The sequence below is a fragment of the Macaca mulatta genome, chromosome 14 (genome assembly GCF_049350105.2).
Source record: "Macaca mulatta isolate MMU2019108-1 chromosome 14, T2T-MMU8v2.0, whole genome shotgun sequence".
Classification (NCBI taxonomy): Eukaryota; Metazoa; Chordata; class Mammalia; order Primates; family Cercopithecidae; genus Macaca; species Macaca mulatta.
This window is the reverse complement of record NC_133419.1, coordinates 57,090,835-57,103,872: the sequence shown is the minus strand read 5'-3', so window position 1 is coordinate 57,103,872 and position 13,038 is coordinate 57,090,835. Positions and strand designations below refer to the sequence as shown.

General features: G+C 36.8%; 2 protein-coding genes across 20 annotated transcripts in view; one reads left to right on the top strand and one right to left on the bottom strand.

The window, feature by feature from the left end:
• The window catches only part of RPL27A (ribosomal protein L27a), a 288,193-nt gene that overhangs the window by 11,963 nt on the left and 263,192 nt on the right, over positions 1-13,038 (top strand). The window lies entirely within an intron of this gene.
• STK33 (serine/threonine kinase 33) overlaps positions 1-13,038 on the bottom strand; it is a 216,665-nt gene that overhangs the window by 40,758 nt on the left and 162,869 nt on the right. For all 19 annotated transcript variants that reach the window (XM_077963535.1, XM_015114929.3, XM_077963530.1 and 16 more), the window contains 2 exons: positions 12,254-12,366; positions 11,716-11,801 (listed from right to left, as the gene is read on the bottom strand). In XM_077963535.1, coding sequence (XP_077819661.1) covers positions 11,716-11,801; positions 12,254-12,366 — 199 coding nt within the window. The remainder of the gene's footprint in view (positions 1-11,715; positions 11,802-12,253; positions 12,367-13,038) is intronic.

Below are 13,038 nucleotides of genomic sequence, written 5' to 3'. Positions count from 1 at the left end.
AGCCGAATTCTACCAGAGGTACAAGGAGGAGATGGTACCATTCCTTCTGAAACTATTCCAAACAATAGAAAAAGAGGGAATCCTTCCTAACTCATTTTATGAAGCCAACATCATCCTGATACCAAAGCCTGGCAGAGACACAACAAAAAAAGAGAATTTTTGACCAATATCCCTGATGAACATCGATGCAAAAATCCTCAATAAAATACTGGCAAACAGGATCCAGAAGCACATCAAAAAGCTTATCCACCATGATCAAGTGGGCTTCATCCCTGGGATGCAAGGCTGGTTCAACATACAAAAATCAATAAACGTAATCCAGCATATAAACAGAACCAAAGACAAGAACCACATGATTATCTCAACAGATGCAGAAAAGGCTTTTGACAAAATTCAACAGCCCTTCATGCTAAAAACGCTCAACAAATTCGGTATTCATGGAACGTACCTCAAAATAATAAGAGCTATTTATGACAAACTAACAGCCAATATCATACTGAATGGGCAAAAACTGGATGCATTCCCTTTGAAAACTGGCACAAGACAGAGATGCCCACTCTCACCACTCCTATTCAACATAGTATTGGAAGTTCTGGCTAGGGCAATCAGGCAAGAGAAAGAAATAAAGGGTATTCAGTTAGGAAAAGAAGAAGTCAAATTGTCCCTGCTTGCAGATGATACAATTGTATATTTAGAAAACCCCATTGTCTCAGCCCAAAATCTCCTTAAGCTGATAAGCAACTTCAGCAAAGTCTCAGGATACAAAATTAATGTGCAAAAATCACAAGCATTCTTATACACCAGTAACAGACAAACAGAGAGCCAAATCATGAATGAACTTCCATTCACAATTGCTTCAAAGAGAATGAAATACCTAGGAATCCAACTTACAAGGGATGTAAAGGACCTCTTCAAGGAGAACTACAAACCACTGCTCAGTGAAATAAAACAGGACACAAACAAACGGAAGAACATACCATGCTCATGGATAGGAAGAATCAATATTGTGAAAATGGCCATACTGCCCAAGGTAATTTATAGATTCAATGCCATCCCCATCAAGCTACCAATGAGTTTCTTCACAGAATTGGAAAAAACTGCTTTAAAGTTCATATGGAACCAAAAAAGACCCCACATTGCCAAGACAATCCTAAGTCAAAAGAACAAAGCTGGAGGCATCACGCTACCTGACTTCAAACTATACTACAAGGCTACAGTAACCAAAACAGCATGGTACTGGTACCAAAACAGAGATATAGACCAATGGAACAGAACAGAGTCCTCAGAAATAATACCACACATCTACAGCCATCTGATCTTTGACAAACCTGAGAGAAACAAGAAATGGGGAAAGGATTCCCTATTTAATAAATGGTGCTGGGAAAATTGGCTAGCCATAAGTAGAAAGCTGAAACTGGATCCTTTCCTTACTCCTTATATGAAAATTAATTCAAGATGGATTAGAGACTTAAATGTTAGACCTAATACCATAAAAACCCTAGAAGAAAACCTAGGTAGGACATAGGCATGGGCAAAGACTTCATGTCTAAAACACCAAAAGCAATGGCAACAAAAGCCAAATGTGACAAATGGGATCTCATTAAACTAAAGAGCTTCTGCACAGCAAAAGAAACTACCATCAGAGTGAACAGGCAACCTACAGAATGGGAGAAAATTTTTGCAATCTACTCATCTGACAAAGGACTAATATCCAGAACCTACAAAGAACTCAAACAAATTTACAAGAAAAAAACCAAACAACCCCATCAAAAAGTGGGCAAAGGATATGAACAGACATTTCTCAAAAGAAGACATGCATACAGCCAACAGACACATGAAAAAATGCTCATCATCGCTGGTCATCAGAGAAATGCAAATCAAAACCACAATGAGATACCATCTCACACCAGTTAGAATGGCAATCATTAAAAAGTCAGGAAACAACAGGTGCTGGAGAGGATGTGGAGAAATAGGAACACTTATACACTGTTGGTGGGATTGTAAACTAGTTCAACCATTATGGAAAACAGTATGGCGATTCCTTAAGGATCTAGATCTAGAAGTACCATATGACCCAGCCATCCCATTACTGGGTATATACCCAAAGAATTATAAATCATGCTGCTATAAAGACACATGCACACGTATGTTTATTGCGGCACTATTCACAATAGCAAAGACTTGGAATCAACCCATATGTCCATCAGTGGCAGACTGGATTAAGAAAATGGGGCACATATACACCATGGAATACTATGCAGCCATAAAAAAGGATGAGTTTGTGTCCTTTGTAGGGACATGGATGCAGCTGGAAACCATCATTCTCAGCAAACCATCACAAGAACAGAAAACCAAACACTGCATGTTCTCAGTCATAGGTGGGAACTGAACAATGAGATCACTTGGACTCGGGAAGGGGAACATCACACACCGGGGCCTATCATGGGGAGGGGGGAGGGGGGAGGGATTGCATTGGGAGTTATACCTGATGTAAATGACGAGTGGATGGGTGCTGACGAGTTGATGGGTGCAGCACACCAACATGGCACAAGTATACATATGTAACAAACCTGCACGTTATGCACATGTACCCTAGAACTTAAAGTATAATAAGAATAAAAAAAAAAGTTAGATATCATTAATTTTCAGTTCCTGCCCCCTTCCGTATCATTTTTATTTCAGTGTCTCCCACTCTTTATATGTTTTTCATTCCTTCCTACTTTAAAAATCTGATGCCTCCATATTCTCCTTTAGCACACTTTCATGTGCTGCTCCCATGCCCTTTCCCCCTTCCCAGTGCTCGTCATGTGGATATTATCATGAATTTTAATTCTGGGTTATTATGATTATGTTTCCTCTTCTTTGATTTTGTGTTGTTTTTGTATTTTTTGATACCAGCAAACTCTACCAAGATATTTAAAGACTCTTGCTGCACACGGCTCTTGTGGCATCTCCTGGATTTGTTTTTCCTCCTCTGTAAGTACTTCTACCATGTGTTTTAACTGTAGGACTCTTGTGGCAAACCCTCTGAGCTCTTGTATATTTGAAAATATCTTAATCATTCCCTTTCATATGAATAACAATTTGAATGGATATAAAATTTGAAATTGAAAGGTCTTTTTCCCTTAATATATTTAACATATTACTCCAGTTACTCTTGCATCCAATGTTGCTGCTGAAAAGTAGGATGTCAATGTGATTGTTGTTCTTTTTTATATGATTTGCTCATTCTCTCTGGGAGCTTTTAGAATTTTTCTTTTCAATGTTTTAAAATTTCATTATGTCTATTTGTCAGTTTTTTTCTTCTCTCTTATTGGCTAGTCTATCATTTCTTTAAAGCTAAGTTCTTTCTTTAATTCTGATGAATTTATCCCCATTATTTCTTAAAAGATTTCCTCCTCCCTCTTTTTATTTTTTCTCTGAGAATCCTATTAGATAGATTTTGGCACTTTTACATTTAACCCTATATATCTTTTCTATTTTCAATTTGTTTATCCTCTCCTGCTTCCTTCTGTATAAAGTTCTACAATCTGATCATCTAGTTTTAAAATTCATTCTTTAGCTGTATCTACTATGTATCCTATATCACTGCATTCTATATTTCAACTACTATATTTTTCATACCTACTTGGTTCTGTTTTTATTTCTTATTCTTGCGTCATATTATCAACATCTTCCCTTATCTCTCTTAGTATGTTCACTTTGTAAATTTTTAAATTCTAGGACTGCGTATTCTAAACTCTCTTCTAATGGTGTTTGAAACTTGGCCTCTGAGCTTTTCCTGGGAAGCATTGGCACCCCAGAAGACAAGGCATGGATCTAGAGCCAGTCCTGGCCCTTGGACTCGGGAGATCAAGGAAGAGTATGGGGAAGAATCCTAGATACCAAAAGCCTGCCCCACTAAGCAACTCCTCAATTCAGGGTTTCACACATGCCCACCTCTTCCCGCCAGGAGAAATAATCTGAGGAGAAGGCACTCCTAGAGTACACCGAAAGCATCACCCAGCAGTCCTAGAGTTTGGAGGCCAAAAGGTAAGAAGTCAATGCCTACAACGAGTTAATTCCCACCCATTTTCCTTGGCTTCTCATTCAATTAGGGCTTCATTGCTGCTCTGATTTTATTACTTCAGACCCTTGTGAGGAGATAAGCATCGGTGTCCCAAAGCAAGTGATGAGAGGCAAAAGGGGAAACTGGGTTGTTTTGTGTTTCCATTTTAATTCCCTCCTTTGGCTGCACCCTCACCCACTATCCACACCAGCTCAAGCTATCCCTTTATCTTCCCAGGGATTTCTCACTCTTCTCTGAATCCTGGTATCATGAGGTTTCTCTCTAAAGTTACTTCAGGTTTAATCTTCAGAGAAGACACAGTATCTTGGCAGGAACCAGAATCTCCTCTAGCAGGCCCTTCACTGAGTGGTCTTGAAACATAAACAGCTATGATCAACTGCATAACACTACTATGTCAAAAGTCCTTTCGTTCATATCCACTTATTTATATAAGGTTCTTAGTGTCTATAAAAACTAAAAACAGGCCGGGCTCGGTGGCTCAAGTCTGTAATCCCAGCACTTTGGGAGGCCGAGACGGGCGGATCACAAGGTCAGGAGATCGAGACCATCCTGGCTAACACGGTGAAACCCCCGTCTCTACTAAAAAATACAAAAAACTAGCCGGGCGAGGTGGCGGGCGCCTGTAGTCCCAGCTACTCGGGAGGCTGAGGCAGGAGAATGGCGGGAACCCGGGAGGCGGAGCTTGCAGTGAGCTGAGATCCGGCCACAGCACTCCAGCCTGGGCGACAGAGCGAGACTCCGTCTCAAAAAAAATAAATAAAAAATAAAAAAAATAAAAGAAATAAAAACAATACAATATTGCTGAACATTGTCTCATTCTAACAATAGAAATATTCGATCATGTATGCATGAACTAATCGGGAGGGAAAGCAGCCCTATCTATCCACTAAAGCATTTCCAATATAATATTGTTAGTTTAATAATTCTAAAAAAATAAAATCATGTTCTCTTGATTGAGTATATACTACTGATAATAATCATAATGAAAAGTCATTCTTAAATAATTTTTAGAAATTATACAGCCTTAGAGTCCCAGGAAACAGAAACAAAAATTTAAATATAAATTTGAACTTTTTTTTGTAAAATGAGACAAATTATAGGTGATTAATAAAATCCATTCAAGCAAAATTATTATTACATTAGGATAAAGTTCTGTGGAAGAAGTAGAATAGAAACACACATTCAAAGAGAAGAATGAATAACCTAGTTTCTGTTAAAGAAGAACTTGTTCATAAATATCTAAAAATGAATGAGATGGATGTCCCATATGGGTAAAAACTGATATTAGCTTTATTTTTAATTACAAATGTTTATATGAGAAATTATATCCCTTGCAATTAATTACATTTATGGTGAAAATTTTTAAAGTTCAACCTAAAAATATCTGAGGAGACTCGTCATTTTTCAAAATTCTTTTTTGTTATAATTTAAACATAAAAGTTTGAACAGATTGTTCCAAAACACTTCATTTTTGTTCCAATCTATAAAACCAGCACTTCTAGACTTTATTTTTTCTCATACCATTTTCCTAGTCACCTAAGAAGCAGTTTTGATTGCTTTTACTCTCTTACCTAACACGTCTACTTAGTTATAAAATTATAAAATTATGTTTTCTTTCTTAGGTCTTCTTTCTCCCCTCTTCTCTGTTCCCACTCACTGCCTTAGTTCCAGTCTTCGTTATCTCATCCCAGTTCACTTCAATTCTCCGGTTTCTGCTTGCCACCATGACAACGTTTATCACACACTGTTGCCAGATAACTCTTCCTGAAGTTCTGTCAGTCCTGGCCAACAATGTATCCACCAACCCACTAACTGATAGAGTCTCAGACACTTGGCTACTTGTTGCCAGCCTGTTCCAATACTCATCGTTTCTATTTAACTCCCGACTCTTGGTTCACCTCCTCATTAAGATCCTGCTTCCTTCCACCCTTTAGCCACGACCTGTGTATATGGGTTCCCTCAAGACCTTCAACTCCAATTTATTCCTAGGGCTCTTCCTAGATTCAACTGAGATTCAAACTACCTCAGGCAAGATACTCCATTCGAATAAGAGTTCTTCCCTCAGAATCTAATCACTATCTCTAGCCCACAGACTTCATCCAAGTCCATTCACATAATGCTCCAAGGGTGAGAGGGATAAAAGAGAAAACTCACATAAGCACAGCAGTGATCATGGCACTTGAGTGCCTTTTAGTAGTAAGTCATTGCCAAATGAATCAAATGTAAAGTCTTAGGGTCTAGAGCAAAATAGCTCTAACCTTCCTTTTCAACACAATTTCCCACTACTGTCCTATATGCCTTCTATGGTTATAGAAAAAAAAGGAACTACAAATTATTCTCTGAGTATACTTCATATTTTTTCTATCTTTATGCCTTTGAAAAGTTATTTCTATCTAGAATTCTCTTACCTTCCTTACCCAGACTCCTACATTAATTTCTATTTTTACCCAGTTTTTAAAAAGCCAGATCACATATTACCTCCACCCTTCAGTAATTTTTATAATCCCCCAAAGCAGGGGTGTCCAATCTTTTGGCTTCCCTGGGCCACATTGGCAGAATTGTCTTGGGCCACACATAAAATACACTAACACTAGCAACAGCTGAAGAGCCAAAAAAAAAAAAAAAGAAAAAAATAAATAAATCTCATAACGTTTTAAGACAGTTTATGAATTTGTGCTGGGTTGTGAGTTGGACAAGCTTGCTTAAAAGAATAATAGCTCTCTTCTTGGAAATTTAGTAGTAGTTGTTATAGTACATTTACGTCCTTGTGGATCTATCATTCTCTGCCAGTGTTTTTGTTTTAAACCCTTTATTAGGCTGTGGGCAACCTGTGGGCAGGGACCATGCCAGACTGATCCTTGTGTCCTCCAAAGCACATAGTAGTTATCTAATAAACATTTGTTGAATTATTGAGTAATAACCAATAATTGAATATTGAGTAAATCCCCAAGTGTCCTGGCTCATGAGCTTTTCCTTAACATAAATTTTTTTTTTTTTTTTTTTTTTTTTTTTAGATGGAATCTTGCTCTGTCACCCAGGTTGGAGTGCAGTGGTGCGATCTTGGCTCACTGCAACCTCCACCTCCTGGGTTCAAGCGATAAGCGATTCTTCTGCCTTAGCCTCCCAAGTAGCTGGTACTAGAGGCACCCGCTACCATGCCAGGCTAATTTTTGTATTTTTAGTAGAGATGGGGTTTACCATATTGGCCAGGCCGATCTCAAACTCCTGACCTTGTGATCCACCCACCTCGGCCTCCCAAAGTGCTGGTAAACGTGAGCCACCATGCCTGGCCTCCTTAACGTAATTCTTATGGAAAGCTTCATTAGAGACTCAAAAATGTATTCACATATATAAGATTAATTCAGAATGTATGAATAACTACATACAGTAAAATAAAGTAAGAGTTAACATATTTAGGATGAAAATATACAGAAGGAAAAAATAACAGCCAACAATTAGTTAGGTATCAGAAAATTTCCATCCTCTTATACAGAGTATATATGTTAAAGCTAGAGGTCAAAAGCTAATGATCAAAACCCGAATAACAATACGTAAATTAATGAACAAAGGCCCTGTTCATACATTAGGAAAGACTGTTCTGAAATTAGTCCCTACACCTTGATTACAAAGTGCTTTTGCAAGGTTGTGACTACAAAGCAAAGTACAGACTTACTTGTGGTGAATTAATTACTCAAGGAGAAGAACTGTTTTATTCATCTTTGTACCTCTCTAGTACCTGATGGATTAAATAAAATGATACTTGCTACAATCAATATAGACATTTGGGTGATTGAGGTCCTATTTAAAATAAGCCACCTGGCAAGACTGATGCACTTTAACGATATTAATAATTTCTTTCATTTCAAAGAGCATACAACTGTTCTTTACTACCTATGAAATGAAGTTAAAATTGTAACCTGGATTCAAGTCCACTCATGATTTTCTTTTCTTTCTTAGTCTCACAATTTTCTTTCCTTTTCTGGTCTCATTTCTCACTTCTTTCCTTCAAGCTTCTTATCTGCCAGTCAAATTAAACTTTCTGACTTCACGCTTGCTTGCCTCCATACCTCTGGTCATTTTGTAATTTCTTATGTCATTTATCATTTTCTTCCTTGCATTGAATCTTATACATAGGTTGTTTTCCTTACTAAATTGTAAGTTCCTTATGTCAGAGACCATGTCTTATGTGGCTTTAACTATATTTTATACCTACACTTGGTACCTGGTAGGCGCACCCGTGCGTGCACACACAATGTGTTGAAGGAATTAATGTTTGAATACCATTAAAGCTCAAACTACATTTTGGCAAGACATAAAAAAAAAAAAAAAAAAAAAAAAAAAAAAAAACTGGCTTCCTTAATTTATAGCAGTGGCTTTTAAACATAAGTGGGCAGAAGAAATACCTGAGAAACTTGTTTAAAATGTAAATTCTTGGTGTTATTTGTCACCAAGAGACTTTGAAGGAATACCAAGGCAATTACCTAATAAGAAGCAATTAACTCCTGAACCACAGTTGACAGTAAAAGGAAACAAGGAAGAAATGAACGAAAGAAAAGAACCGGCATATTCCTGGCCATTAGAGTCAAACTCTTTCTTTGCAAGAAAGTCATTTCTTGGGTATTTTTCCTTACATCTAACCTCTGACTTTTTAAATCAGGATGACAATATGTATGTGTTTATTTGAAATTCCATTCCCTTAAATGTACAAGAGAAACAGTTATTTTTCTTAGAATACTTTTCAGATAATTACCATATTTCAAAATGCACAGTACATAGGCTAAACCATAGAAACTTTTTATAGAAAAATGTTACTATGTGTTAGGTATTGCAGAAGGTAAGCTCTGGTTATAAAGCAGCAGGGCGCTGAGAGAACTATCATGTTTTCCTTAGATTACTTCAAACAGAGGATATGAGTCATAGAAAGTAAGACTTCAAGTGGTTAAGAAGAGTTTTGCCTTTTAGAAGTTTGTAAAATGCCAGTATTCTAAATTTCATCCACTGAATTCCTTAGGACAATCCGATATAGCACACAATATCTGTCACTTCTCTATCTATTTGGCAAAGACTTCATAGAGACAAATGTTACAGAGGCTCAAAAATGGAGACTACTAGAAAAATGACCAAAGCCAGAAATAAAGTTGTGCTAATTAGAAAACAAATAATTAAATGGCCCAACCCGAATGTTGTGTGATGCTGAAAAGAGATAAATTTCTAAGGCACACCATCTGTTTTACAGTTTATTTTGCTGTACTACAAACCTACTCAATATAGTTTTGCAGTGATCTAGCTGCTAACTCATTTGCACAATTACTTTAGGCCAGAAATAATTATTGCACAGAATCCTTTGAGAGAGCAACACATTCATAGAAGAGGGCAAATAGAATTCATTCTTGGATGAAGACTATTTTTAGCCCTTAAAGAAAAAAAAAAAGTTATTTAAAGCAAGGATTAGAAATTGCCAAAGGAAAATTAGGTAATTTAAAAGGAGGGTGATATCACTATATATTTATGTATCTAAACTTATCTGAGGTTCTTAATGTTTTAGTGCCTAAAGACATGTTGCTGGGGCCTCTTCTCTCTATCTGTATTTTCTTCCTTATTTATCTCTTCAGTCCAATGGCTTTGTGTGGTATTTGTATACTCATGATTCTCAAATTTATATCTCCATCTTAAATCTTTCCAGTTTCAAACTCATATATTCAATTATCTGTTTGGTATCGCCACTTGGATGCCACATAAGCATTGCAAACTGATCCTATCTAATACAGAACTCTTGATTCACCATCCCTGTCCCAGAAAGAAATCTATTTCTCCTACAGTCTTCCATATCTCAGTAAATGGCACCAACATCGAACCAGTTATTTGAATAAAATCTAGATGTCATACTTATCTCTTCTCTTATCCTCATTCTTCATCTAATCCATCATCAAATCCTATCAATTATGCCTCTAAAATATAACTCATGTTTTTCTCTTCATCTCTATTCTATCCAAGTCACTATTATCTCTCAACAGTACTACTTCAACATCTATCTAATTCCCTATTTCCAAGCCATTCCCCACCCAAATAGTCAGAATGATCTTTTAAGAATATTATCGGCCGGGCATGGTGGCTCACGCCTGTAATCCCAACACTTTGGGAGGCTGAGCCGGGCAGATCACAAGGCCAAGAGATTGAGACCATCCTGGCCAACATGGTGAAACCCCGTGTCTACAAAAATACAAAATAAAATACAAAACAAAAAATGCAAAAATGTGCTGGGTGTGGTGGTAGGTGCCTTTAGGAGGTACGTGCCTCCTTAGTGCCCAGCTACTAAGGAGGCTGAGGCAGGAGAATCACTTGAACCCAGGAGCCGAGATTGTGCCACTGCACTCCAGCCCGACGACAGAGCGAGACTCCGTCCCCAAAAAAAAAAAAAAATTATCATATGCTAATTTACATTTTAAATGTAATTATATCATGTATCCCCAATACCTAACACAGTATCTAGCAAATAATAGATCTACAAGTTTTAATAGATGAATACTCTCTAGTAATATTCCCATATGGCTCTAATAATTTCTAATCTCAGTTCACAGAAAAATTTCTGAGGTATCTACAGACCTATCCACTTACTGAATCATTCACTCATTCAGCAATTGTTTGAGGATTGTATTAATCGAAATTAGGTCCAGCTGCACACTATAGGGTATTTTAAAGATGACAGAAGTCTGTTTCCCATTCATAAATTCTGGAGGTAGGCAGTGAAGGGTTGACATGGCAGCTCTGTGAGCTACTATTATGGTTTCTTGCATCTTGTTGCTCTGCCATTTCCAGATTCCACTTTATAATCTAATATGGCTACTCAAACTCACATCTGCATCTACCAGGAAAGAGGAACTACATGAGAAATGCCACACCAGCTCCATTTAAGGACACTTTCCAGAAATTGCAGCCACTTCCACTTGCATCTCACTGACCATCACGATAACTAGCAAAGAACACTGGGGAAGAGTCTTTTAACTGGACAGCAATGTTTCCAACCAAAAGTCAGGATCCTTATTATTATAGAAGGAGAAGAATAAATATTGAGGGATAAGCAGTAGCCTTTTCCAAGGTTCCTCTTGTGACCAGGTAATGTTTGGATGCAGGGATACGAAGATCAGTAAGACACAAGGTCTGTGCTTGAAGAATTTAGTCTAACGGCAGAAAGCAATATGTAAATAAATAAAATTCCAAACCAGGAGACTGCCACTGTTTGGAGATCATGGCTTTTCTGAGTCCCTAAAGATTTTCTACACCCCAAGAGTTGAAAGAGAGGTGAGTGGTTCCAGTGTTTTACATCACTGAACTATATAGACTGTTTCAACTTTCCAGAGCTATAATATTGGACATTTTTCAGCTCTGTTCTATTGGGCATGATACTTTCATGACACTGAACAAAGATCATTTAAACCTCTATAAATATATATATACAACTGTGACAACAGTTCTAACAGTTTGAAAATGCCCATTTTCAGAAATTTGTCAAAACTCAATGTTTTTTAATTTGACAGAAAATCAAACTAACTGACTGTTTTAAGATTATACAGAAAACTCCAAGACAAAATAAAAAGAAATGAGCAATGGTAGCGTGTCAGAAAGAAAGAAGTAATATTGTAACTTACTGTTAACCACTGGTTATCTAGTAGTTCCTTAGCTGTGATTCTGTGAGCAGGATCTACTTTCATAAGTTGTTTCAAAACACTTTTAGCTAAAAATAAGAAAAAAATCCTGAAAAATCTTATTTATTTTAACTACAATTAATAGCACACATTTTACAATTTTTTAGGATTAGGTCTGTATAACAGGAAAGAAAGATGTCAAGTATACAATAAAAACCATCAGTATAAATGCCTAATAAATAAAATTTAAAGCCTAAAGTGAAGTTTTATTGCCTGGATTACCTAGTTTAATGGTCTATAGTAAACATTAGCTAGATGATCAGCAAATTTCCTCTTTAACTTTTATTACGTATTTTCTGTTTTTGAAAGTTTTGATGATGAACAATCACAGTGAAGATATTTCTATTTCCACAAGTAAATAGTGTTCATTTCCACAAGTAAATTTAATGACGAAACAGAGATTTAAAACATTTTAACCACTGGCCAACTTTCTTATGTTACTTATATTAGCTTTAGCAAATAATAACACACTTATACTTACCACAATCACTTATGGAATTCCAGACTGGATTTTCAAAATGTAGTTCTCCTTTTCTTATTAATTCAAAAAGCTTCTCTTCTGAGCTTGCCAAAAAGGGTGGTTCTCCACAAAATCTGCAACAAAAGCAATCACTTTGTTTAAATTTTTAAATAACAAAAATAAGGCTATTAAAATTAAGTTTCCATAGGACTTGGAAGTAGTGCTGCTTCATATTTAAGGAAAGGATGGGAAGAGATGGGTACCTGCCTGGAAGTAAAAATGGAAGCAACAAGGTTTTCCAAGATCAGTGCTAGGCTCTTATTTCAATATTTAGAGAAAGGATCTGGTAGAGGAAGTATGCAAATATACACTAAAACCTCCAGATTAGCAATGACCCAAAGCCCTTGCAGGTGGGGAAACACTAAGCTTAACTGGGGCTAAAATATGGGAAGGTGAGTGTAAGTGTACAATAATAGTCGTAGCTAATGAAGGAGATACACTTTGAGAGTGAGCAACAGGAAGGTAATACCTTAAGGTACATAATGCAAATTGACTCAACTGAAAAATACAGTGAGTTATCAGGGTCTAATTAGTTACCAAAGTCTAATGACCAGCTAAGGCTTTTATCCATAGTAAAATACTATACAAATGTTAGCAATAATAAAAATAAACCAAGACTAACCCTGGGAATTTCTTTTTATTTTTTGAGATGGAGTCTTACTCTGTCTCCCAGGCTGGAGTGCAGTGGTGCGATGTCGGCTCACTACAACCTCCACCTCCTGGATTCAAGTCATTCTCTTGCCTCA